The following is a 27982-nucleotide window of genomic DNA, read 5'->3' as shown; positions in this document are numbered from 1 at the left end:
CGCGCGGGCTTTTGCTTCCTTGGCCGCCATCTTGTTAAAAAAATGGCGAAGTTGAATTGAAAACTTCTTCAAATTTCTTTTGCGTAGAGGCCTTATTACCATCAAGATGGACCAGGAAATGCTACTTCTTGAGCTGGAAGCTACTCAACGCTAGGTGGACAATGTAAATCGATGACAAAATTCAGGTAAATACCTTTAATTGTTTTATACCCAGGAGGTCGACTTACTTGTGTAAGTACTTAAGATATAACACGACACGCGAATGAATGTAGATTTTTATAGGGAGGAAAAGAACTTGTTACTGGGATACCTGTGGTAGCCCAGTTATAAATTGCAACTGGGTTTTTTTTTTCCGTGGTCCCGGGAAATCTGCAATGTTTCGCAATACCCCAAGAGCCTTTGCGCCATAGTCAATACTTCGCTTGTTTTAGATGTGTCTGAATGCAATTTAGACAAGGTTAAAATCGAGTCTGACCGCACGAGTTTTTGGTTAAAAGCGGGTATTCGTACAATGGCACCTGGGGAGAAGGGGGACATAAAAGGGGAATAATGGTTGTGATATGGGTAGAGGTAGGTGGCAGGGGTGAGGGCAGGAGGGTCATTGTGGGGATAATGCTACGTTGAGTGGAGTTGGACTATAAGTAGTGTACGGGATAGTGATGCAATTGTTCTTACCATGGCGTATAGGGTGAATGGGAAGATTAAGGAGGAGGTAGTGGGTAGGGAGGTATAGACCGGAAAACAAAAAGGCTGATAAAGGGTAAGGTGTACACGCTGGTGGAGAAAGAAGTGACTTAAAATATAATGAAAACAACAAAAGTTCATAAAAATGCACATAAATGTTTATTAAATTGCGGTAAATAAGGAATCGAATATTTCATAGAGCTCTTTGAAAGGTTAAGCAGCCTCACGTGTTTTCTAGTACAGGGTTTATCATCAGGAGGTAAGACCAAGTACTAGTCAAATGCGACGGGGAGAATGGAAACTGGGAGCCGGGGGATGCTAGGGGGGAAGGAAAGATGGAGATACCTAGTAAGGAAAAAGTTCGCATTTGAGACTTGTTTCAAAGTGAATGAGTGGCTAGCCTGCTGTAGGCGCCGCTTATCGCATGTTTTTGTAGCGTGCTCGACTTGCAGAGATTCAGAGGAGTTTGTTTTGCCTTCTTCTCCATTTACCTCTGGTTTTTAACGGCAATATGCTTTCGCCAGAAGACAGCATCAGCTCGAACCCCCCTTTGTCATTCACACAACTCATAAGAGAGGAGATTCAGAGAGCGATGGCCAGCTTGGATAATGAGAGCCATCACCAGACCGGACAGCAGAGTGAGAAGCCGCCATCTTCCCAATCGACAGCTCCGGGGGATATGACAGCCTCACTGCCAACAACACCACTCGAACCGCTTCCAACGACCTCAACAACAATCCACGTTTTCGGCGAACTCTTGCCCGCCATCGTATTCAGGTAGCTTGCTGTCCCCTTTGGCCCCAGGTGCCCCTTTCTCCACAGCTGCCGGTGTGTCCATTCCTGCTGTGTCTGCCCCCCAAACTGCCCTACTCCAGCCCCTTGTGGTAGGGACGGGATACCCCCCGGTCCCTGCAAAAATGGTCACACAAATTGTCACTGGCAAATATGTTGACTTGAGGGACTTGCTGCCCACCAATTGCTCCCCAACCACCGAAGCGGAGCCGCTATTGATGCTGGATGGGCGGCTCATCTTGACCGCTACATAATCCCGGAAGCCCAAGCAAGCTATAGAGGACATCGTGTCCTGGGTGGAGGCGTTCTTCATATACATGGCCGTAGCGACTCACTACCATCCCCAACGCTTCAAAGACCTTCACCAGTACTTACTATTGATCATCCGCACCTATCGCCAGTTTTCTGGGCGAGCCTGGCAGAACTATGATGTCGCATTCTGCCAACAGGCGGCCTCTTTTCGTTGCGAAGACTGGTCGGCAATCGACACACAGCTGTTTAATTTTCATACCGCGGGCTCTGCTCCTCTTCCCCTTCCGCAGCCAAAGTCCCGCAGTACAACCTACTGTATCTCCTGGAACAGGGAAAGATGTGTCACCCCCAACCCCTCAGCCTGTCGCTTCACCCACTCGTGTTTAACCTGCCACGGCAACCACCAAGTACGGCACTGTCCCAACCGTCCAACGGGTTTTCTGAGCCATCGCAATAGGCCTCGCTCCCCACCGCCAGCCGCACCCAAACGTGTCAAGCCTAATTAAGTTTACATAGCCTGCGTTACACCCTGCTTTAGCTGGGCTCAGGGTCGGCGCCTGGTTTATTTCACTATTCGTTACACCTTAGCACCGATGGCCTTGTTCTGTGCACGTTAGTAGAGCACTACACCTTGTAACCGCTATTTTCTGCCTTTAGCCTAGTAGCACACCGGCTATTGTTGTCTTTGTATTGTTTATTACCCCTATAATAAATAGCCCTAGCAGCACCTGGGGATACATGGGGCGTTAGTCATGGCTGTTAATGCATCTGCATACGAGTAGTACCCCCATCCTGCATCGCAGATCGCAGTGGTGCTCCCTCCCCCGACACTTGGGAAAAGGGAACGAACCCCCGCCCTCCTAGCCCCGCGTTTGTAGCGTTCACCCTAAACACTGTTGCCTCCGGTTTTGCGGCCCATACGGCGGTTGCACACCCCCCCCCCCCCCCTGCCTATGCGGCCTTTTGCCTTCGCGGCCCTTCGTGGTCCTGGAGGCCCCTTGCAGAGTTGGGCTCTGGCGGCCTTTCTAGCGGCCCTTGTGGCCTTTGCGTTGCTACTGCTATTGCTATTGCTTGTGTCATATATGTTGTGTACCACACGTTGGGTACCCCGTGCGGGAGCGCGGTTACTTAGCCGGCCAGAGTGTTCTCCAGTTGTAAGAACAGGCTCGTTGATTATATGCTAAATAAAGGTTCATTCACACCTTCCTACATACTCAACAGCTTGCGTTATTATTATTTGGTATTGCTTGCTATTGTTAGTGCTTTGCCTTTATTACTGCTATCGCCATTGCTATGGCTATTGTTTTTGCTATTGCTATTATTATTGTTAATGCTAATACTAGTGTTATTGCTATTGCTATGGTTATTGCTATTGCTAGTCATTGCTACTGCTATTATTATTGTTATTGCCTTGCCAGTATATCGTTATTGCTATTGTTATGCGAGTGCTATTATTGTTATGGCTATTGCCGGTATTATTGTTATTGCCATTACCAGCATTATTGTTATTGCTATTGCCAGCATTATTGTAATTGCTACTGCCAGCATTATTGTTATTGCTATTGCCAGTATTATTGTTAGTGCTATTGCCAGTATTATTGCTATTGCCAGTATTATTGTTATTGCCATTACCAGCATTATTGTTATTGCTATTGCCAGCATTATTGTAATTGCTACTGCCAGCATTATTGTTATTGCTATTGCCAGTATTATTGTTAGTGCTATTGCCAGTATTATTGCTATTGCCAGTATTATTGTTATTGCTATTGCCAGCATTATTGTTATTGCTATTGCCAGCATTATTGTTATTGCTATTGCCAGTATTATTGTTAGTGCTATTGCCAGTATTATTGCTATTGCCGGTATTATTGTTATTGCTATTGCCAGATTGTTATTGCTATTGCCTGCTTTAGTATTATTGCTATTGCCAGTATTATTGTTATTGCCAGCATTATTGTTATTTCTATTGCCAGTATGATTGTTATTGCTATTGCCAGCATTATTGTTATTTCTATTGCCAGCATTGTTGTTATTGCTATTGCCAGCTTTATTGTTATTGCTATTGCCAGCATTATTGTTATTGCTATTGCCAGCATTATTGTTATTGCCACTGCCAGCTTTATTGTTATTGCTATTTCCAGTATTATTGTTAGTGCTATTGCCAGCATTATTGTTATTGCTATTGCCTGCTTTATTGTTATTGCTATTGTCAGCATTATTGTTATTGCTATTGCCAGCTTTATTGTTATTGCTATTGCCAGCATTATTGTTATTGCTATTGCGAGTATTATTGTTATTGCTATTGCCAGCATTATTGTTATTGCTATTGCCAGCATTATTGTTATTGCTATTGTCAGCTTTATTGTTATTGCTATTGCCAGCATTATTGTTATTGCTATTGCGAGTATTATTGTTATTGCTATTGCCAGCATTATTGTTATTGCTATTGCCTGCTTTATTGTTATTGCTATTGTCAGCATTATTGTTATTGCTATTGCCAGCTTTATTGTTATTGCTATTGCCAGCATTATTGTTATTGCTATTGCGAGTATTATTGTTATTGCTATTGCCAGCATTATTGTTATTGCTATTGTCAGCATTATTGTTATTGCTATTGCCAACTTTATTGTTATTGCTATTGCCAGTATTAGTGTTATTGCTATTGCCAGTGTTATTGTTATTGCTACTGAGTATTATTGTTATTGCTATTGCCAGCATTATTGTTATTGTTATTGCTATTGCCAGCATTATTGTTATTGTTATTGCTATTGCCAGCATTATTGTTATTGCTATTGCCAGCTTTATTGTTATTGCTATTGCCAGCTTTATTGTTATTGCTATTGCCAGCATTATTGTTATTGCTATTGCCAGCTTTATTGTTATTGCTATTGCCAGCTTTATTGTTATTGCTATTGCCAGCATTATTGTTATTGCTATTGCCAGCTTTATTGTTATTGCTATTGTCAGCTTTAATGTTATTGCTATTGCCAGCATTATGGTTATTGCCATTGTCAGGGTTGTTGCAAGCGCTATTGCCACTGCTACGGCAATTGTACTTGTTTTCGTTATCGCCACTGCTGATATTACTGGCGGCCCTGGTGGCCGTTGCCTTGGCTATGTCTTTTGTTATCGCTATTGCTGTTGCTATTAGCGTTGCTACTGTTGTTGCTATTGTATTGTCACTATTTCTTGTTATTGTTACTGTATTGTCGGCCCTTGAGGCCTAGTTGCGGCCCTTGCGGCCTATAGTTGCGGCCCTTGTGGCCTATAGTTGCGGCCCTTGGTGGCCTAGTTGCGGCCCTTGTGGCCTAGTTGTGGCCTACAAAGAACAACAAGTCCGCTAGTGAGTTCCCGGGCGTCATAGACGAATACCTGGCGAACGAAGTGCATTTGGGAAGGGTTGCTGGTTCTTTTCCTTTCTCGCCGTTCGCAAACCTTCATATCAGCAATTCGGGGTCATCCCCAAGCGGGGCCAACCAGACAAATGGCGACTTATCGTTTATCTATTCTACCCAGAGGAAGCAAGCGTCAATGACGGCATCGATGGGGACCTTTTCGCACTCCATTACATTGGGGTGGATGACGTGCTCCAAATGGCCGACGGTCTGGGGAACGGAGCGCTTCTAGCTAAATTTGATGTTCTAGCAGCCTACAGGAACATCCCCGTTCATCCATCAGACCGTTACCTCCTCGGAATGAAGTGGCGCAACTACTTCTACGTAGACCTCGCCTTGCCTTTCGGCCTTCGATCAGCCCCTTTCATTTTCAACAGCGTAGCCTCCGCGGTCGAGTGGATACTGGTGATCAACTATCAGGTGACCCACCTCGTACACTACCTTGATGATTTCATCATGGCGGGTCCCCCCAACTCTTCAGTGTGTAGCCTCAATCTAGCTACGGCTCTAAGGGTGTGCAGCGAGCTAGACTTGCCATTGCACCCCGGGAAATGCGAGGGCCCCTCTACCATTCTCACTGTACTCGGTATCCAGATCGACACCGTCAATAGGATCGCTAAGCTCCCGGAGGAAAAACTTGCCGATATTCGTGGCCTTCTGGAGCAATGGTCATCGCTTAAATGGTGCACGAGGCACGAACTCGAGTCCCTCATAGGCCACCTCCATCATGCCGCCAAAGTGGTCTGGCCGGGCCGCACCTTTATTCGACGCATGATTGACCAGCTGCGCTGCTTCCGTCACCGCCAACATCCAATTCGCATCGGCTCAGAGCTTCGGCTTGACCTCCAGTGGTGGAGAGACTTCATCGCCTCGTGGAACGGCGTGTCCTTCTGGCTGTACCCGGGGATGGCAGCCACACCAACGACAGTGGTTACATCTGACGCGGCGGGCGCCATGAGCTACGGAGCCTTTCACCGCAGCAGGTGGTTCAACAGCGTGTGGACGGAGCCTCAAAAGCTCGAATCTATCGCGTATAAGGAGCTCTTCCCCATAGTCGTCGCGGCTCACGTGTGGGGGCATTCGTGGCGGAAACAACACGTCCTGTTTAGAACAGACAACGAAGCGGTTGTCTGTATTCTGACCTCGCGGACTTCACGCATTCCTAGCATTATGCATTTGCTACGCAGTCTGCTTCTAGTCGCGGCCAGGCAAGGGTTCTCCTTCTCTGCGGCGCACGTTCCCGGCGTGGAGAATGCCGTCGCTGACGCAGTGTCTCGTTTTAATTGGCAGGCCTTCCTCACCTCACACTCGCGCCTTGGGCTGCCCCGTCACCTACCTCAATACCCCGGGCGGTCCTGGTGGAGCTAACGCAGCCAACCTCGAAGCCAGATGCCGGGAGCTGCTACTACAAGGCTTAGCCAAGTCTACACGGAGGTCTTACGCTTCGGGCCAAAAAAGATTCATCGAGTTCTGCTCTCAGATCTGTAAACTTCACCCGTCGTCGGGTTCCCCGTGCCCCGCGGACGAATGGACGCTTTGTTTGTTCGCTACTTACCTGTCCAGTTCTCTGCAATCTTCATCCATTAATGTCTACATGTCTAGCGTACGTGCCCTACACATCGAGCAAGGGTTCCCTGACCCGCTTGCCGGTCGCCTGCGATTGCAAAGGGTTCTACGTGGCATAAAGCGCACGCTAGGCACACCACCCTCTTCGCGCCTTCCCGTCACCACCGAGGTCATGTCAATGACTCATAAGCATCTGGATTTAACGCCGTTTGACCATGCTATGTTCTGGGCCGCATGCTGCCTGGCCTACTTCGGTTTCTTATGCGCATCAGAGTTTACGGTCAACAGTAGTAGCATTTTTTTCGCCAGATCTCCATTTAAGTGACCCGGACATCTCCATTGACTCTATGTCTAATCCAACCATGCTGCGCATTCACGTGAAGGCGTCCCAAACTGACCCGTTTAGAAAGGGAACACACGTCTTCATCGGTAGAGCCAAGCCCCCTGTATGCGCCATGGAGGCGGTGCTAGGGTACCACACCCGCAGAGGTGGCGCGCCCGGCCCGTTTTCGTAATGGAATCAGGTCAGCCCTTATCCCGTCAAAAGCTTACTAGTTGGCTCCAAGAAATTCTCCAGCTCGAAGGCGTTCCTGGTAACTATTCTAGCCATAGCTTCCGCATAGGAGCCGCCACGGTGGCGGCCCGCAATGGCCTACCGGACCACTTGATACAGACTCTCGGTCGCTGGACCAGTGACGCGTATCGCTCCTATATCCGCACACCAGTCGACGTTCTAGCGGGGGCCTCCAGTAAACTAGTCTAATAAATCAGTCTCCCATGTTCACTGGTATGTGTGTGTGGTGCTTGTTTCGTTTGGGGTCTGGAGGTCCCATGGCCCCTGCCATTCTCCTTCCTTTTCAAGCACCTTTTTGGCGGGGGATTGTGGCCTAGTTGCCATGGTTCCCTGGGAGAGCGCGGCTCGTGGGCCGTCGCAATCCAGTACCTGACCCCAAACTTATCAGACGATGAGTTTAAATGTGTCTGAATGCAATTTAGACGAGGTTAAAGTCGAGTCTGACCGCGCGAGCCCGGGTTCTAGTGCTCGCCCCTGAGCTCGCTGTAGGCGCCCCCTATCGCATGTTTTGATTGTATTGATTGCGACCTTACTGAAGCCTTTTTCTTACACGAAGTATCTAGCCTACTGTCCTACGTCATCGCAACGCTTAGTTACTAAAAACTTTTGCATGATTTAACCCATTGACTCCTGGCTTTTTTGGAGCTGAATTTACAAAAAACAGACTGAAAACAGATACCCCCCCCTATTCTGAGTTTTATACAGCCCGTCAAAGTCAAACACAGCTGCACCTAGTCAGCGGTATCCAAGCTTTCCAACAGTGCTTTGCGGTCCCCACTTTTAATCCCTCGTCGTTGTGCTGAAGCCAGCACAAGTTGATGGTTGCTTGTATTTTTCATCAAAAATACAGCTATGAGCATATTAGGAGAGTGTCTCAGGACATCATGAAGTCTTTTGGGGCATAATTGAGTGCTTTGCTTATTAATATTTGCAAGCAAAGGTGGATTCATGATGATTTTTTCTTGTTTGGCTTTGCCTGGATGAGAAAATAATTTTCTAATGAATCACTACAGCTCTCCTAAATACTGTCTTTTCTGAAACCAAATTGATTCCAAAATTGTTTACACTGCAATTCTGAAAAGAATCTGACTTTGGGGAGAGGAGTGTTGACTGGCTCTCCCCTCGTGAATTTTCCCCTGGATCTCCCAGAATGCTTTGAAGATAGGACAATCAGCCCTGTCTACTTTCATGGAGCACACCTCGAGTCCACCCCACACCTGAAGAGATGATGCTCTTACCTTTCTTGCCCCAATCAGTGTTGTGATATGGCATTTACAATAAAAACCAAGATTATAAATATTTTTTTATTATATCCAAAGTAGGCAGTAAAATCTTTGTCATACATGTCACACAAACAAGTTGCACATCTCAGGTATCCCAGTCAACCCTACGCGCAGGGTCTAGTTACAAAGAAAAGGATCATCGCAATAAAATTCGCGAATTGTATTTTTCTTATCACTTTTTTTATCGGAGCTGTTGCAGTCCTTGAAATATTTTGGGGAATACGGAGTAAATATTAGAGGGCACAGCCATTCCCCTAACTTACTGGTCTTTACCTTGTAGGGCATGCCTATAGTGCCCCGCTCCCTGCTATGGCCCTGTTTTTTTAAAGAGGGGCTCTCGGGGCACATGCCCCAAAATATGGTACAGTCTACGGAACAGGCGCTCATGAATTTTAAGATACAGTAGTAAGAGGAGAATCAAAATTGTACAACTAAGAATTATTAGAAATCGATATTTAGAATTTTTTTCTCCTTTTACCTTTAAATGTGCAATTCCAGAAAACATACATACCCCCAACCACCCAGCATGGAGGGGAAAATTTTTTTACCCCACCCCCCCACCCACCCCTCGGAATTTCTGTTCCAGGGGGTAAAAAAATGACCCCCACCCCCGGATTTCGCGATCCAAAAAAAATACCCCACAGCCCCGTTTTGAATACATTTCACTTTTCTGTAGTATTCTAACCGGGGTTTATTGAAAAACGTTCCTAAGAGTTTTATGTGACCACTGCCGGCAAAACGAATAGTTTCTTCTGAAAACACGCAGTTCGCATTTAAGCTACTTCACAATCTTCGAAATAAAAGTCAGAAGTTTAAATGCTGGAAAAAGCTTAAATGTAAATGTACGTCATAATTCACCTTTATTTGTTTAACTCTGTTATGTTTGACTGATTTTTAAAAATATTCATTTTTTAAAACGTAGGATCAATATCTCTTCAGTCCTCTTTGGCTTCTACAGTTTTTGTGTTACAGCAAACAAAACGTTCATGGTTTACTGCTTATACAAAAAAATCCCTTTACACTCTTTTTTTATAAGAACGTCTAATTTCAAGTTGACAATTGCAGTTGTTCTTTACTTCACTCTTTTACTCCTTTTCCACATGATAGCACATCTGTTTTAAAGCTTTTCCCTGCATAGGCTATAGTTCTTTTTGTAAAATAAGCCTTTGACACACAACAAACGTGCCGCTATATTGAACTTACTAATCACAGGCTACTCAATGAAAGAAAATTCCTTCTAAAAACTATAAAATCTAAAGATCTTATTGGTCAAAGAAAGAAAAAAGTAAAGAAATATTTATCACAATGTTTTTGGGAGGTTTTCATTTTCTTATCTTTCTTTTTGTGCTGGGATTTTTGTCGGCCTTAGGAAGCCCTAGTATTACTACATAATACATGGTTTGGGTAGTCTGTGCTAATTCAACATGGCAGCGTGTTCGTGTTCATATAAACACATGTAAAATCTGATCAATAAAGTTGAAATTCATGTTGTTCAAACTGTGAACACAGGGCTGTAGCAGGGGGTGGGGCACATGCCCCCAATATTTTAAAAAAATATAAGGAAATAACCAGTGGGATGTGGCTGTGCCCCACAATATTTTCAAAAAATATAAGAAAATAACCAGTGGGATGTGGCTGTGCCCCCCAATATTTTCAAAAAATATAAGGAAATAACCAGTGGGATGTGGCTGTGCCCCCCAATATTTCCAAAAAATATAAGAAAAATAACCAGTGGGATGTGGCTGTGCCCCCCAATATTTTCTTAATGTTTCTGTATTGTGCCCCTCAAATATTCCAAGGCGTGCTACTGCATTGGCACATAGTAAAACCTTGATAATATTGCAATAGAGTCTATGGAAAAAACAGTTCGTAGCTGGGCAGCCAGTGCATATTTTAAGTCAAGGAGTTAATGAGAGTGCATGGACAAACAGTTGTGAGAAATTTGGTGCTTGACGCGGGAGAGTGGAAAAAGGGTTCTAAAATCTTGAGGCTCCCGCCTAATGAGGTATCGGGTCATGCCACTCGATCGGGTAGTGTAGGGTTTTTTACCTTCTCTGTTTAAATCCTATTATCCTATACAGGGTATGTTATCCCAAGCCCTTCTCCTGAACAGTGTTCCTATTTATTTGTTTGCTTCCAGTATCAGATATTCAGATATTTTTAGGCAAGTTACTATTATAGTACGTGCCCGTTCTGGCTGTGCCCACAAGCCAAAAACATCCATAAATGCAAAATAAACACAAAGAGATAAAGATACTGAGGCATTAGTCTAAGGGATAAATGGTCTTGAAGATATGCATCCAACCAAGGTGATAGCAACTGCTCTTTAGCAAGAAAAGCTTGGGTTTTTAAAAAAAATTTCAAACCAAAAAAGAAAAAAAAAAGCCCCTTTCAACAAAACCTCACACAAGTAAAGGGATAAGCAAACTAGAGTCACAAATAGGTACCTTTATTCCAACCCTCCAGGTCTATTTTCATGGCCTCAAACACAATGTTTTACTTCTTGAAGGCTTTTGGAACCCATAACACATCCTGTCGCCATTACAGAAAGCAAAGCAAACTATTGGATATCCCTGGAAAAATTGGGCATCACATCACCCCCCCCCCCCCCCAGCCCCCTCCCTACAGTCAGATAGTTTATAAGTCTTTTCACCCAAATAAATCATTTCCAGGTCAAACAGACCTAGAATAGCAGTGTAAACAATTTTGGAATGAATTTGGTTTCAGAAAAGACAGCATCAAAGCTCATGTATTGGGAAATCGTTTTCTTGTCTGGTGAAAGCCAAACAAAAAAAATCCATATGAATCCACCTTTGCTTGCAAACATTTGTGTAAGGGATAGCAGAATCATCCCCTAAGGGATAACAGTTGGTGGAACTCTGTGTACCCTAGGATCTTGAGGGCACAAGCCACTATGGCGAATTTTAAGCAATTAGCCACACTGATGGGAAATTAGCCACAACAGAGAAGCTAGCGAACAATTTACAAATGAAAATATTATAATGCTACCTGGAACTAGTGCAAAACGAGAGAGAGAGCGATCATTCTTTGGCCTGTGTTTTTCCGATTTGCAATTTTTGTCAGAGTACGTTATCTTGACATATTAGAAATAAGATTTCAAGGTGAAAGATCGTGATTCAAAATTTACGAGTATAGGAAACAAGAATTTGCCACCGTGGCGAACAAAAGTAGCAATAGAAAAGTAGCAAATAGTGGGGATGTGGAATTTTATATCCTATAAGATGTATGTCCTAGTCTTCTTTTATGGGGAGTCCATGGTAGAAATAACTACTAGCAATTGTTTCCCTCAAATCTTACCATCCAAATTTTGGATAGTTACTGTCTAATTGTGAGCAATTACACAGTAATTCCTTCCTCTATTTCAAAGTTTTACACAACCAGTAAAATCAGGCAAAACTTACTCAAAATAACAGGAGGGTTCCATGATCTGTACACCCCTTCCCTTTTATTAGACATCCTGAATCTGCAAGGTAAACAGTTAGAAGATAAACAGCTAATACAGGAAATGGTGCTACAGCTTGCTTGCAGGCAGTTGACTGTATTTACTGTATAGTGGAAAACACCTCTCTCACCATCCTCCAAGTTGCTGAGGTGCTTGTAAACATTGCTTTTTCTCTGCAACAAAATGCAGTCTACCACCTTCATGGGTTGCTGATGTTATCGTACTCAAGAAAGACCTTTAGACTAACTTAATACTGAACATATTGCAATGTAAAAATTTATTTTTGATTTGTGTAAATACCATTTATAATACATAGGTAATGTAGATAGATTCAAAATTTAACTACAATATCATTTGACGCACACAGTTACCTACAAACAATATATTTATGCTTTTTTGCTGATAAGGCTGGATAATAAAAGGAAAATGTAAATATACAAAGTCATTTTTGTTAGGATTTAGCCTTTCTTGGAAATTGTTATTGCATTCCAATTTTGTGAAAATTGGCCTTCTAAATGTAAAATACAGCACTCCTGGATATGGGAGTTCTACTGCACATGGAAATGACTCTACATAGTTTCTGACATCCTTTTAAAAGTGTAAGTAACACTTTCCACAACCTTTTCACATACAATAAAACCCACATATTCCTTAATGCCAATGCCTTAGTGCAAAAGATTCTCATTTACTCCATAAAATATTGAGTGGCAGTGAAAACTAAATGCATATACAGCTTACCAGCTAGCACTTTTTTTAATAACATTTTAGGGTCCTGTGTTTTGGACAAGTTCATACACAAGAGCCTTGGTCATCACACATTCAAAAATAGATATTTCTGGATAAACCTCATTAAGAAAGTGTCCATCAAATACACTAAGGAAGAGGGAAGATTTTGACTCAGGCCACCTTAAAATTCAGTGCCCCTCCCCCTTTCGGGTAATTTTTTTTTCAGTGCTCCCCCCCCTCCCCTCTTTAACAACCCTAGGATTTCAGTAGAGCTCATGAAAAAATCAGAGTGTTCACTTTTTACAGACACCCATCCCCCCTCCCCCATCAGGGTATGGACACTCCCTGAGAACTGACTGGCAGGCTAAATGTTAATAAGCTGAATGCCAATTACTGCATATGAGTAAACAATTGATGTGTCACTTAACATGTTTTTGTTTAGAAATAGCAATCTTATATAATAAAATAAATACATCTTTTTAGATAAATGATTTAAAGTTCATCTTATATGTAACTTGACCAAAATGCAAAGTCCTTTATATAGAAAATGGAACCTTTTTCTAAGAATCTTAGCAAAAAAAGTTTTGGATTAACATAATTATGATCTTGAAAATACAGCGGTAAGCATTGTGCAATGTCAGGCCTTGTTTAAATCAAAATATATATCTGAAACTATCAATTTAAGTATAAACAGTTCCATTCTCTATTTTAAAAAAACATTACAATATACCATACTGTATCCACATATGTATGACCCAAATGTTGAGTCAACCCTGTAAAGTAACCATGACAGCATTATGCCTCAAGATAATAACATGGTATGGGGCTGCCTTTGGGAAGCAGGGTTCTGTCTAGGATTTATATAAGAGAGCCCAATACAGTAAGTCATTTATAAGTGGATAACCTTAGAACTGAAAAAAGGCTTCTGCAAAAATAATTGTCCAAGGTGTTTCACTTACAGTGTTTGTCAGAGAATTTTTCTGATTGCCAGTAAGCAGTTTGTTAATTGAAGTATGTGTGTCAGCATGATAGTGTAAATAAGTATATAGTTAACTGAAGCGTAGCTGTCTATTTCTGAAAGGGTCACTAGCTGGATATTTGATTACAATATAGTTGTTAATTAGAGTGTTAGTAAATAGAGAGTTGAGCATAGTTGTTTTTTTTTTTTTTCACACCTCAAATTGTTCACTCTCCCCCATACATGCTTGCTTTCCTGCAATAATGCTATCATGGTTAGCCATTGATATGAACAGTGCATTTTCTTGCAAGATTCATATATAAAATACAGTAATCTTAAAATATGATATTTGTATATAAAACGTGTATAAACTGTATTTGTTGTAGTGAGTATATTACAATATAATATATATTTATGATGCATATATATAGTTACATCAGAGTAAATATCAACATGCCAGCAATAAGTGTAGCTTTACAATATATTGATATCATCATCAATTTTCTAAATTTATTTATATATATCTTACAATTTCATCAATTTGCTTAATTAATTCTTAGGCGACCATCAATATTAGCAATTCTAGTATAATCATACACATCCTTGCTGACTAGAAATAAGCCCCTTTGCATTATGTAAAAGTCTCCTGTATCAGTTTTACAAATGAAAAATTTATAGTGCTTCAGCTGATATTAAGAAGTTAACAAAGATTGATAGAAACTTTGCAATTAGTTGAATGATTAGTTTAATAAGCCTAGTTGGATTGATACCTTGAGGAGTTTGTTTTTATAACGTTGAGATCATTTTTGTAAAAGCTAGTGATCTAAATTAAAACACAGGGCCTGTTTTACACATTTTGTATCACAAAGGAGGTATTTATTCAACACTGAAGTGCTGAAATAATGTGACATTTTTTCCTCTTCAAAACATTATATCCATTTATTAATTTATATTTCAATGTGTATTTATGAATTTCATAATACAATTTTTTTTTCAAAACAATTTATAGTATTATTTTTTAGAACATTTGTGCCATGCCAAAAATTTGAGGCCTTACTTTAAAAACAACCCCTGGAATTAGAGGCAGATGCTTTCTTTTTTAACAAAAAAATTATTAGAATGAGTATCAAAGTATAATGTAGTGTCAATTCTGTTATGTTTTACGACAGAACATGGGAGACTTACCCTCCACTCTTACCATACCATATAAATCCACTCACATACTATCCTGAATCTCGCAATTTGATTGGCTCCCGTACTCACTATCTATTGAGCCATAGATAGTAAGTAGCGAAAAAGTAGTGACAAAAGAGGTTATTTATTACTTAGATTTTTTAAAATCATTATTTATTTGAAGGTAGTATGTGAGTGGATTTATACTAAAACAATTAGACTACTCGTTCTCATTTTCTCTGAGTCAATAGATAATATGCGCCGAACTCTAGTCTAATTGTTAAATATTATTCATTAAAATAAATGCAGCTATCGGTTGCGGTTATCTTTGAAATTTTTTAACTACCTAATGTCAAGCTAGCAGGGATGTCCCAAAGAAATTTGCTTGTGTTCGGCCAGGAAATTGGATTTGTTTTAAATTCAAACTTTTATATAATCAAGTATTCATTAGCCACAATTCAGCCTGTCTTTGGCAGCAGCAGAAACTTAGGGACAACTCTGATCTTGCTTCTTCAACACATATAATCATCTCCTTGAGAGAAAATTCTGTTATTTCTCCTAGGCATTGGTGACAATCTTGGTCTAAACACTCCTCCTACCTGCTCTAAAGAGCTTGTTGTGGGATTTGTCACACTGACCTCCATATCAGAATTAATGCTTTCCTCTTTTGAAATTGGTTCATCAGATGCGCAAAAGTTACCCAGGAAGTTGTTCCTCAGACCTGGAAATGGGTGATGACCTCTAGATGGTGGTGAGCTATCCATGTCTATAAACTGTGACCTAAAGTGGGGGGGTCTCTCTTCCTTGGCACTTTGTTGTATATGCATGCCAAATACTGGCGGTGCCAGCTGGTGTTGGTCTGACCTCCTTGTTAGGATTTGCTCTAGTGTGTAAGTAGGAGGTACAGATTTAAAGGTGTGAGGCATGCTTCCACGGGGCATGCTACTCCTTTGGAAATTTTCAAAAGGAACCTGTGGCTCCATGGCCATTCTATTTATGTGCACTTTCCTTTCTAGTGAAACTTCTTGTGTTCTTTCAGTGGGACCATCAAGTTGCTTATGCAAGTATTCATACTGTTTCTTGTGAACAGTCTGGCTAGTTGTGGCTGTTTCTCTGTGAACAGTTGCTTTCTCCAGTGGTCTTTGATCTCTAAGAGTAGAAGGGGCTACTTCTGCTTCCTTTTCCTGAAGATTAGACAGTTGTAGCTGGTGTGTCTGAGAATTACTCAAGTGCCTTGAAATAACCGACCGTATAGATCTATTGGATTTCTGAGAGCGGTTGGACTTTGCACTGTTCCCTCTTGATTTTAATAAGTTCTGACTGATAGATTTATGTAGATTTTTCAAACTTGAGGTTGCAGCACTTGAAGCAATCCATGGATGTTTAATCCCCTGCTCTGCTGTTAGCCTCATCTCAGGCTCATAGACAATCAGCTTATTAATGAAGTCTTTAGCCATGTCTGTCACATCATCCCATGGCTGCAATGTAATACAAGCATGTCAATCAGAGAAGAGAGCTCTAGCCATAATAGTTATTGTCAGTAGGGAAAGTGTCAATCACTAAGATGTAAATGAAAATAACCATTCAGAATTGGAGTCTGATACTTCATTATGCTTTATTATCCCAGTTACTCCCTTGAAGAGCACAACAGGGCTATCAAAATGTACTGTAATGTAGGAGCCTGTTGTGAGAGGATTAGCTGTATTATTTATACAGCTGTATTATTTATTTTAAACATCAGACAAAATATAGCCGATGATAAAACCTGAAGTAGCTAGCAGAGCTCCGCAAGTGTGGGGCAATGTAGGTGGATGCTCTGGGTCATTTGGTGTTGTGTGAGAGTGTAAAACAGCAAGGTTGGCTTTCAAATTATCACGATTATTCTGAACATGTTTCAGTCCTCAACATGACCAATTTAGAAGGATTTTTGTATATATATTGCAACTGATCTAGAAAAGGAAGGCTTAGCATGTGGTGAACAACAATCTAAACTTTCTCAAAATGAGTATTTAAAATCATCTTTAAAGCTCAATAACACTTGCACATTTTGTTGCACCTAAAAACTCAAACCTTAACGAAAATGTGGAACAATGATGAAGTCTCGTATGTACAGTACTGTTAGTTTATCTTCACTTTTTAACAAATCCAGTGTGTCACCGTTTCAATTTAAATAGAAAGTTAAGTATCTGTTCTACATAACTCCATGTAGATTTTCCTGAGCTGAACCACCTATTTCTTGTCTCTTGCCAAATAAGAATTTAAACTACAGATGTGGTCAGAGCCCTTTGTACAAACAGGAACTGGCAGTAAATGTTTATTTAGGCCCATAAGGGAGTTGAAATGGAAAACCATCCTTGGGTAAGAATAAAAAAAACACAGAAAGGCAAGAAAACTATAAGAAAACGAGGACAGACTGAGAGGCAAACATTTGGCATCAGTTTGGGTAGAGCTCCCTCCCAAGCCTGCCCACATAAGCAGGAGACAGTTTTATTGTCTCTACTTTCTATTTGTAATTCTAGATGGGATATAAAAATAACAAGCAGTAAAATCGAATTTGATTTCTCTACGCTCTTTAATAACGTGCATCAGTTTTCATTCTGTTTTTTTAGAATTCATTGTTTTACCAGGGAAGCAAACAGATACACTTTGACTAAAGCCCATGTGACTGAATGTGAGCTTCCTTGTCTTGAGCTGAAGCCAGCTTTGTAAAGTCTTTGATCACTGACTTATTTCCATGTAATCCTATACCCCGTTACATGCTTCGCTTGACACATCGCTGAAAACATGCCAAGAACAACCTAGGTACATGTTCAAGCTGTCCTTTGAGCTATCCTTGCCCTTAAACATCAAATAAATATCTGAATATCACGCAAACTTTGAGCATTTTTAATTTTGTCCAAAAACACTAAAAAACGTTAAAGCGACCTGTTATGTATGTATCGAGATTTCCAAAAACAGAATAAACAGAGAATAAACAGAAAAATAGGTCACTAAAGATCAAAACAAAAAACACACTTAAACTCGGAAAAGAAATCGGAGAATCGCCATAAGTAATGTAAAGGAACAACAACAACAACAACAACAACAATATAACTTTATTTATACCACACACAGAAATTACAGTAAGAAAATAAATAATAATTACAGATTTTGGGTATTGGCTGCCTAGAAGTAACTAAAAAGCTAATCTGGCTAGGCAGCACAAAATAGTTCAATTAAATGGAGCGTATAGCAAGGACGTACAAGGCACGAATACAAAATACATGAAAGCAGCAGCAAAATAAAATGCAATAAAACAAAAAAACTAGATAGAGGCTAATAATTTTCAAGGATTGAGGTCTTTATTGCAGCCTTGAAGCTAGGCAAACGCATGGTTTTGGTAGGTTCTTTGATGTTATTCCAAATTGAGGCACCTTTAAAACGAATATTAAACTTTCCATAATTAGTTCGAGGTAAAGGGAGGCAGTACGATGATTTAGAAGCCAGTCTTGTATTATATTTGTGCCTTGAAGCAACCGTAGTAAAAAAAGAATCAAAAGGAGTTGGAAGTAGATTCAAATTAAATTTGTACATAAATATTGTGTTTAAGTAATAGATTAGATCAGGAGATTTCAAGATATTTAGTTTTCTAAAGATAGGAGAAGTATGTTCAATGTAAGATGAGAAAGTTATGATTCTAACAGCTTTCTTCTGTAAAATAAAAAGAGGCTTGATTGTTGATTCATATGTGTTGCCCCAAATAATAGCACCATAAGTAAGAAATGGATAAATTAGAGAATAATATAGCTGAGTGAGAATTGTTGGTGATACATAGTAACGCAGCTTTGCTATTATTCCGACACCTCTGGAGATTTTCTTACTTAACTGGTTAATGTGCTCCTTCCAGTTAAGAAAGGAGTCAATAACTACACCAAGATATTTGATATTATTTTTTTGTTTAATGGTATTATTATTGATTGATAAAGAAATAGAACTAGCCAGCCTCTTTTGTGCTGGTCGAAAAATGACAAAATTAGTTTTACTGATGTTCAAAGCCAATTTATTTGCACAAAGCCAACGATTTATATTATACAGATCTGTGTTTACTTTGGTCTCTAAGGATGTCAATGAAGAATCGGCACAAAATAAATTGGCATCATCAGCAAATAAATGAAAGTCAAATAAGTTGGAGCAGTTATTAAAATCATTAATGTACAGAAGAAAGAGAAGTGGACCAAGTACTGAACCTTGAGGCACTCCACATGTTATTGGTAGTGGTGCAGATGACACATTACCAATAGAAACAAACTGTTGCCTGTTTGATAAGTAGGAAACAAACCATTCATAAGCTATGCCACGGATGCCGTATGAATAAAGTTTTGCTAATAATATTTTATGATCAACAGTATCAAAAGCTTTGCTAAAATCAAGAAATATGCCACAAGAGTATTGACCACCCTCAATTGATCTTTGGATTTTATCGGTAATAAGCAGAAGAGCATGTTCTGTAGAATGATTGGCTCGAAAGCCAAATTGATTTTTGTACAAAATATCGTATTTGTCTAGAAATTTTATCACTCTGTTATACATTAACCTTTCAAGTAACTGATTAAAAATAGATAATAATGATATTGGTCTAAAATTAGAAGTGTCAAAATGAGAGCCTGATTTGTAAATAGGTATGACACGTGCAATTTTGAAGGCATCAGGTACAATGCCAGAAGAAAAGGACAGATTGTATAATATCTCCAGAGGCCTTGAAATAATAGAGCTTAGTATTTTAAGAACTGTAATTGGAATGCTATAAGAACCACAAGCTTTACCTGATTTAATTCCTAAGATTATACTTCTAATTTCCTCTGTAGATGTGGGAGCTAGAAGAAAGCTGTTAGAATTAGCTGTTGGAAGAAATTCTGAAAATAAAGTGTTTACTTTTGGAATATTGTTGCTGATATTTCTGCCAACATTAGCAAAGAAGTAATTGAACTCATTTGCTATCTCATTTACATTGGTTAAAACCTTATTAGAAGATACAATTTTTGAAGGTGTGAAATGAGCCTTAGGCTTTAGCACGACAATTTCTTTTATCCCTTTCCAGATATTTTTTATGTTAGATTTGTTAAAATTAAAGTACTTTTCATAGTATTTTCTCTTACTTATTGCTATTAAATGGTTCAATTTATTTCTATAGATTTTGTATTTTTCAAAATGATATTGATTTCTAGATTTAATAAACTTCCTATAGAGCCTGTTCTTATAATTAATCGAAGTTCTGATGCCCTTGGATATCCAAGGTTTTGCTTTGAATTTAATTTCTTTTCTAGAAAGTTTTTTCATTGGAACATGGGAATTAATTATTTCATTAGACTTAGCAAGAAAACAGGAAAAAATATCGTTAACATTATCCATACCATAAAACTGTAAAGACCAATCAATTTGGCTAAAATCATTAATTAAAGCTTCCTGATCCAACCTAGAATAGTCCCTTTGGTAGAAGTCATTTTTTGAGACATTGATATTAATTGAATCTATTGTCAGAAAATTGGGAAGATGATCTGTTAAGGGATAAACAATATTGCCACTACAAGTTTTATGTTCGAGCGAGTTAAAAAATATATTGTCTATGAGCGTGGCCGAATGATCAGTTATTCTAGTAGGTTGCAAGATATGTGGCTGAAAAGAATATGAAAATAAAGTATTAAGAAATTCCCCTGTTTGTTGGTGGGAGTCTGAATTTAATAAATTCAAATTTATGTCACCTGAAAAAAGGCAGAGCTTTCCCTCCTTACTGATTTTGTCCATGGTTTTATAGGAATGTTCTAAAAAGGGGTCAAGAGAACTATTTGGATGGCGGTAAATAACTCCACATAATATGTTTTTGCTACCCTTATTATTTTGTATTTCAACCCATAAAGATTCTTGTTGATCATTTGAAATGGATAAGTCCTCCCTCAAAATGAAATTAAAAGAATCAGCTATAAATAAACCTACTCCCCCAACTGAAAATTTAGTCGGTTTCGATATATAAGTAAAACCTGGGAGAGAACAATTAGCAATATGCTCTCTACAGTCAGAATGCCAGGTTTCAGATAGAGCAATTAACTTAAAAGGATGATTTAAAGTAGAAAGCATATCTTGTAATTTATCAAAGTTTTTTGAAATACTTCTTATATTACAATGAAGAAGTGAGAGCGATTTGTCTGATAAATTTGAAAGCTCATAAGACGAGTGAAATTCATGGGGGGAGTAGTATTTTGAATTAATCTGACTAGGAATATTAATATCTAAATCAAAGTCACTTAAATTCGGAAAATTCAAACTAGAAACTATGTCTAGATGAGGAAGATTTTCAAGGCGAACGCGATCAATGAATGGGGAGCAGTGGCACAATGTATTGGAATTAAAGACTAGATCCAATAGATCATTGTTGTTTAAATTGTGAAAGGGAAAGACTTCAGAATAGCAGGGCTGACAGAGCCATAAATCGTTGGTGAGCGATAAATGATTAAACTGTTTAAGCAACAATTTTGAGCATTTAAAGTGACACCACTGTAAACATGAATCGCATTCGACAGCACGACAGTTCTTTCTTATAATTTTAGAACAAATGTGACAGATAACTCTAGTCATTGTAAGTCAACATAAGAACTTATATGTGATCTAGTTAATTGTAAACTTCGATGGAAAGAATACATGTTAGCTATGTGACTTATTCTTAACTTGCTGTATTTGTACTTGCCGCACTGTCGCTCTTGGAGGAGATGTTGGTATCTGTCATCGCCGTCGCCCCTTCGACTTCGTGAACAAAGCTGGAGCTTCTTAGATTTATTAATACCGATTCATCGGTAACATGAATCGATGGACTGCGTTCATTCTTGCGCAAATAGATGTTTCCATTTGCAGTCCAAATGAAGTCATACTTCATTTGTTTTCTATCCTCCAACGCACTTTTGAATAATGCCTTGTTTCTTTGAGTGAGAGACTCACTGAGATAGATCGAGTTACTTTTAAATCTATCCAGGCCAGGCACGTTGTGTGTGGAGAGCTCACGCAACCTCCCCCTGGCTTTGTATGTTTCGTCTCGCTTGTCACGGCTTGTAAATTTGACTATGATGGAGGGCGGGAACTTTGCCGTCGAGTTTTTAGGCTTGATGCGGTGGCTGGTCGAGATATCCTGTCTCGAGAGCTTGACCCCAATTAGGTTGGCGACTTGACACGCTATTTGAGAAGTGTCTTCTCCTTTAACCTCAGGGATCCCACGGATCTCGAGGCATTCCCGGCGGCCATATTGCTCTAGATCGTTTAGCCATTTCCCTTGGTTTGATAATGTAGATCTGAGTAGCCCCACTTCCGAAAGAAGACGAGAATTCTCTTTCGAGAGTTCTTTTACTTTAACCTCTTGATCTGAGACTTTCTTTAAGATGATGTCGTACTTTTCATTTAGAAAGTCAAGAGACGCCTGCAATGGCGCCAGTTTCTTGTCGAGTAGTTCTTCCAAAACCTCTCTTGTTAAAGCCATGGCCACAAAAAAATAAAGAACAAATAGACACATACGACAACACTAAATATTTGAATTACATATATGAACTTAATGCACATGAAAGTGCAAACAACGACTTCAAAACGCGGAGCTAAAGCTAGGCACGTCCAACCACGCCGCTGTCATGTCACACATCTACAGACTGATCTACAGAATCTACAGACTGGTCTTTATTCAATTTACGTTAGCAATTTTCTGCTTTTTTCTTTTAATTGGAATTTTTTTTATTTAAAACGGTGAAAGGGGTGTCAGCAAAGGGTCGGTCAGCACTTGGCCTTCCTGCTTCTTGTAACACTGGGAAACCTGCGGAGATACAGTGTTTTCCGGGTCGAAATTGCATCTAAATAAGCTAGTATGATGCTAAAGTATGTTGAGCGGACTGGACCTTCCTTTGATCGTCGCAAATGTGTTTGCGGAAATCGCTAGAGGAAGTTTCCAGCTTGCGTGATATAAAAGTGTTGTACTCTTGATCTATCTTTGTCGTGTTATATGCCTTGTACTTGGCCCCGCAAATTAGGCTACGATTTGTTTACTACATTACTTGATTTCCTCTCTTTGTTGACCCAAGAAACCACAAGTATGCAAAAACTGCAAAGGTATGTTTATTGAATTAGCGCCACGGTCGTTCGTCCGGTTAGTTTTTTACCTATTGACAGAATACTAGCGCCGAATCGTGTCCACGGCAGATTAAATGCTTGTAAGCCAAGCGCTAAGCAAACCTCACGGCTATCTGCTTGCCCTTGGAGCACGATAACGACGTAAAGCTAATCGTTGGCAATCGCACTAAATAATGATCTAATGAAGTTCGCCGTATACAGCGCATTACAGCGTGTTACACGCCTGCTAACAGACCTTGACATGGAAAACATGCCACGCCAACGGTGGTAAACCGGAAATCTTTTACTCTTTCAAAGTTGTTTCGATAGAGAGAATTATTTTGGAGGAAGTTCTTCTCTTGTCGCTTCCCGCGGATTTTGGCAACGTACCTAGTGGTTTTAGTCTCTAATAAATTGTTAGATTTGCCGCGAGTCAGTAACATTTTTGGGAGGTAATATAATATACAAGAAATACATTAATCAACTACGCACGCTATGTATACGAGAAAACACTAGCAAAAATTACTCAAAAATATTTCTGACCCTGCAGACGAATTATTATCTTACTTAGAATATACTATATCATAAGTATATTAGTTATCCGAATTACTTTAAATTTAGGGTAATTTTGTGAAGCGGAATTCTTAGGAGAACTTTCCAGGCCGCGCGAGCGTAGTAAAGCAGTTTAATTACGCCATTGAACTTATTTAACATCCTTATTTAATACAGTCGCCATGGCTAGTCGCGTGTGTTCGCCATAAAAAATTATAAGAGCAAAAACAAATCGTAGAGGACAATTGGACAACTACAATGTTGTCTTTAGTCGATTGTGATTCTGTTCTACGGGGGTTAGGTCAATCTTCGTTCCTAGTGCGCATTTGCATATGCATGCAATTTAGGTGCCATCGCGTATGCTGGGACAAAACACGGTCGATTTACGACTAAGTTGATATTTTAGAGTGGTGCTATGAAATATATTATTAAGAAAACAGTTGTGCATTCTATGGAAACAGTAAACCACCAAATTCTCCCCTCTAAACCCTATTGAATACTCTAATACATTGCTAGAACATCTCGTGCCCAAACAAAGCGACGTAATAGTGACGAGTTTTGAATGGCCGCTACACGGGGCCACCAGCCACCATTGAATATTTATTACAATCCCTTTTGTGCAGGATAATTTTAGCAGATTGAGTCCTAGAGTAACAACAGCGCTAATAACCAAACACATAATCGTACGTCGAGAACTTACCTCACCACTGAAGCTAAACTTCCCTCGCAGAATCTTCTTGTATAACCTCGATCTGTGGTCATCCGCAAACGGCATTTGACCACTGAGTACATTAAACGTAATCACCCCAATTGACCAAATATCTACGGAGTTTGTGTACGGCTTGCTCAATAGAACCTCGGGTGCCATGTACCCCGGGGTACCACACGTCGTCTCCATCGTTCGATCGTCCGGGTGCTTGCGCAAATTCGACAGCCCGAAATCCGTGATCATAATCTTGGAATCATTGCCGGGATGGTAGTAGAGTAGATTCTCCGGTTTAAGGTCCCGGTGGGTTATACCCAGCGAGTGGAGATAACGTACTCCCTCTAACACCATATAGATGACCCTGGTCGCATCCCGCTCGGTGAAGAACCCCTTGGAGAGTATTCGATCTAGCAACACTCCTCCCGTTGCCAACTCCATGACCAGGTAAACCCTGTTCTTACACTCGAACACCTCGTACAACCGAACAACAAACTCATGTTTGACCCGCCTAAGGACGGCTAACTCGGACTGAAACTCGTCCTTTCCCTGTTCGATCTCCATCATTTTGATCGCGTAGGGTTGTTTCGTTTGATAGTGCTCGACGCGTACAACACGACTGAACGACCCTCGACCGATAAGCGCTTTGATTTCATACTCCTTAGTGACTCGAATATCGAATCTTGCCTTGTATTTCTCGCCTTTTGTTTTCTGACCAGAGAGTTTGCGTTTTGCATAAGGCTTGTCTCCACTCGAGCGCGTACCAGCTTCACGTGATGGAGATCCTTCGGCCAACAACGTTGTTGTTACGACCCGCTCCGATGGACTTTCTTGTAATAACTTTTTGCTACTTCCACATCCCATTGTCATGGCTCCATTGCTATCCAGTAGATTGAACACGATTCGGAACTCACGGTTTCAATACATCGAATCAAAATTACGCGCGACTTTCCTAAAAAAAACTACATCGCGGGATTTACTCAACTTCTATGAATGTGTATGTATACTTCGAGCGAAATTCAAAACACTCCTGACAAATGTCGTGACGTCATGGAAGATAAACCCAACGTGTTAGCCAATCACGCGCCGGTTGTGACAGCTTGACCCGTGAGCTCGACCAATGACGGGGGTCAGCGAGCCAGAGGTTATTGGCCGTGTTGCTTGTAAGAACAATGGGGCTGTCATGTCAGTAGACAGGACCTCACACTACGGGACACGGTGGTATGCGAAAACATGGAACGGAGCCTAGAGGTACGCTGCCGAGATAGACCAGGCTTCACACGGAGAATATCTCCGTGTGTGTTTTTGTTTACGTTCGTTCGGTTCGCTACCCAAACAGTCACCTCTACAACGACATTGCGCTGCGATATTTGGTCTAGTCTGGTAAACTCAACACGGAGGGCCTGACTGCAGGTTATAAGATGTCTTGAGACCCTTTCTTACTATCACGTGCGCACTCTTGAAGTGCGTCAAATCCGACGGTTGACAGATGACAGCCTTGCAAAACGAAATCAAAACACTGGCTGAGATACGATTAAGCTGGCATGCTACTGGACAGGACTAGTTTAGTTTGTTGGTTTATTCTGTTGAGTTAATCTCCTCGTGTCGATGTAAACTTACAAAACATTGTAGAGGGTGTTTGAGGTTTTTCTGTGATGTTTCCGCCACAAGATAATTAAAATTCCTATGTCGGACCATGTTGAAACTCTAGATTAGCTTGCCCGATGGGGGAATGTCGCAATGTTTTGATTTAGCTTTTCATTGTGCCAAACTTTTTGTCTACCTTAGTTTCTATTTTTGTTCGTTTCCGTACAAAAAGCGAGTAAAGGTGCCGGGATTCTCAACTAGAAAAACTATCTTGTGTTAGTTTCGCGACACGGTGAAAGAAAGTAAGAGCCAGTACTATACACATTCAGGCGTGATTCTTGCCCTTATAAATCTCATTTAAGAAAATGTCGTGTAAATGGGTTTAGCGAACGATTCAGGGCCACTCCAGCTGATTATCTGCGATAAGAGAGCGAAGTAGTGTAGCGTTACTCGGGTAAGTCTGGGCCAACCCCGTTATGCCATCACGCCTAACAAGTATTCCAAGCATCTCGCTTAGACCCTTGCGTTTGCTTTTTCCCAGCCTACCGCGTCACATGGCTGGGCCAAGGGCACGACGGCGGTAAAGCCGATGTAGGGACGCTCCAGGGACTGGAACAGCTACACGAACTGGCAACAGAAAGCCTTGGAACCCTTGCTCCCACAATATATCTCACTATAGACGGTTAGTTGGGTCCCGGGGGCCACATTTTACACCCTAAAGGATGGTGATGGCAAGCATATACAGTATGTGACTTTCTCGGGAGAAGGCCCCTCCCACCTCATCCCCCGGGACTAGAGCTCCTTCAAAGAACTATGCTTTGTCACAGTGACTACCGAGCGCCGAGGTTATTGTTGACTTCCAGGCTATTGTCGGTACCGGAAATGCATGGGCACACGTGCTGAAGAGGGCACCTGAAGTATGGTGACGCGTTACGAACGGGACGGACAAGTCGTTGGAAGATAAAGGTCCATCGAATGGTCCTTTGCAATCACTAACGAGCATCATGGTACCTGATGATTTTTCAGACACTCCCTAGCAGAGTTATGCCTTTCCCGGTTCAATGTTACTCTAAGCTGGTGGAAAATTTTTCCCCGAACGAAAATATTTAAAACAATTCCACTGACCTGGTAGAAAATTTGCCAATCTGGTAAGCTTTTAACTAAAAAAAAACCTGCCGGGAAATTATTAGCAGCCAGGTCTGTTGCAAAGGGATGTTCTCTGGGATTTTGGAGTTAAGTTCGTTTATAACTTAGGCTTTTCTTTATTGTATTCATTTCACCTCTAACAAATTAGATAATAATGAAAAAGGATCAATGGTTAAGCAATGGGGTCTTATTCTTACTACTATCAGAGAAATCAAAATAGCAGAGTAGATAGTGTTTCATGATCGACCAGACACAAATACGTACATGGATAAATTCACGTAATCGAGACCGAGCGGTAACAGGTGTACCGTAGGGTGGTCGTTTGACGGAGGTCCACTGTGCATCGCTTAGCTCGGATGGGGACGGGGGTCCCACCAATTCCGTCATTTTTGTCGCTGTCTATCACAGATTTCTTTCCCTATTCCGCTTTATCCTAAGGACCTAGGACCCTGTTTAACGTATGATTGGGTAATATTTGTTGCTATTTGGGGGTTTAAACTTTTTGTTTGGTGCAGCAGGGATTAACAACTCGATTTGATGACAGCCCGTTTTGTTGGGGTTCACGCAATTGGTACCTGTTTTTGGCATTGAACTTGGCTTTCTTAACAATCAGCGCTTCTATGGGCACTTGCTCTCTTGTCTTTTGTTGGGCGGTGTAGTACATCATGATGACAAATTAATCTGCTTGTAAACCAAGACTTGTTTGAATACCATCGTCGCATCACGTCCGCGTAAAGGAGACTTCCCTTTTATTCCGTTCTCTCATCGTCGTGTCACGAAACTGCTTGATGGTCAGCGGAAAATGTTTTTTTGTTTTGGACACTGCTGATCCAAAACGGATTTCACATACGAGGGCTGTCGAATTGCCTCTGGCACGTTTTGTTGTAATGGTTTCTTATTAAATTTATTGATTTATGCAAACGGTGGTTCTATACATAATCCAATTTACGATTTGTAGAAAGGCGCGATATCTCGCCTCAGGCGAGGTCTATATCTTGTGGCGCGTTTAAGCT

General features: G+C 40.7%; 2 protein-coding genes and 1 long non-coding RNA gene across 3 annotated transcripts; 1 reads left to right on the top strand and 2 right to left on the bottom strand.

Moving 5' to 3' along the window:
• Positions 1 to 5: 5 nt before the first annotated feature.
• LOC116614470 lies at positions 6 to 27890 on the top strand. Its single transcript, XR_004294541.2, has 3 exons — positions 6 to 185; positions 15552 to 15617; positions 26365 to 27890. It is a non-coding gene; the product is annotated as an uncharacterized LOC116614470 (long non-coding RNA).
• Positions 12272 to 26069, bottom strand: LOC5507060 (serine/threonine-protein kinase H1). Its single transcript, XM_032375505.2, has 2 exons — positions 24234 to 26069; positions 12272 to 16344 (listed from the first exon to the last, which is right to left on the bottom strand). The coding sequence occupies exons 1-2, from the start codon at positions 25104 to 25106 to the stop codon at positions 15379 to 15381; spliced, it is 1839 nt and encodes a 612-aa protein (XP_032231396.2). The 5' UTR covers positions 25107 to 26069; the 3' UTR covers positions 12272 to 15378.
• LOC125559130 lies at positions 17947 to 21475 on the bottom strand. Its single transcript, XM_048721130.1, has 2 exons — positions 20557 to 21475; positions 17947 to 19903 (listed from the first exon to the last, which is right to left on the bottom strand). The coding sequence occupies exons 1-2, from the start codon at positions 21473 to 21475 to the stop codon at positions 19869 to 19871; spliced, it is 954 nt and encodes a 317-aa protein (XP_048577087.1). The 3' UTR covers positions 17947 to 19868.
• Positions 27891 to 27982: the final 92 nt, after the last annotated feature.

Source organism: Nematostella vectensis, chromosome 13, assembly GCF_932526225.1.
Source record: "Nematostella vectensis chromosome 13, jaNemVect1.1, whole genome shotgun sequence".
Taxonomy (NCBI): Eukaryota; Metazoa; Cnidaria; class Anthozoa; order Actiniaria; family Edwardsiidae; genus Nematostella; species Nematostella vectensis.
Note: the sequence above shows the minus strand (reverse complement) of the source record. Positions and strands in the feature narration are given on the sequence as shown.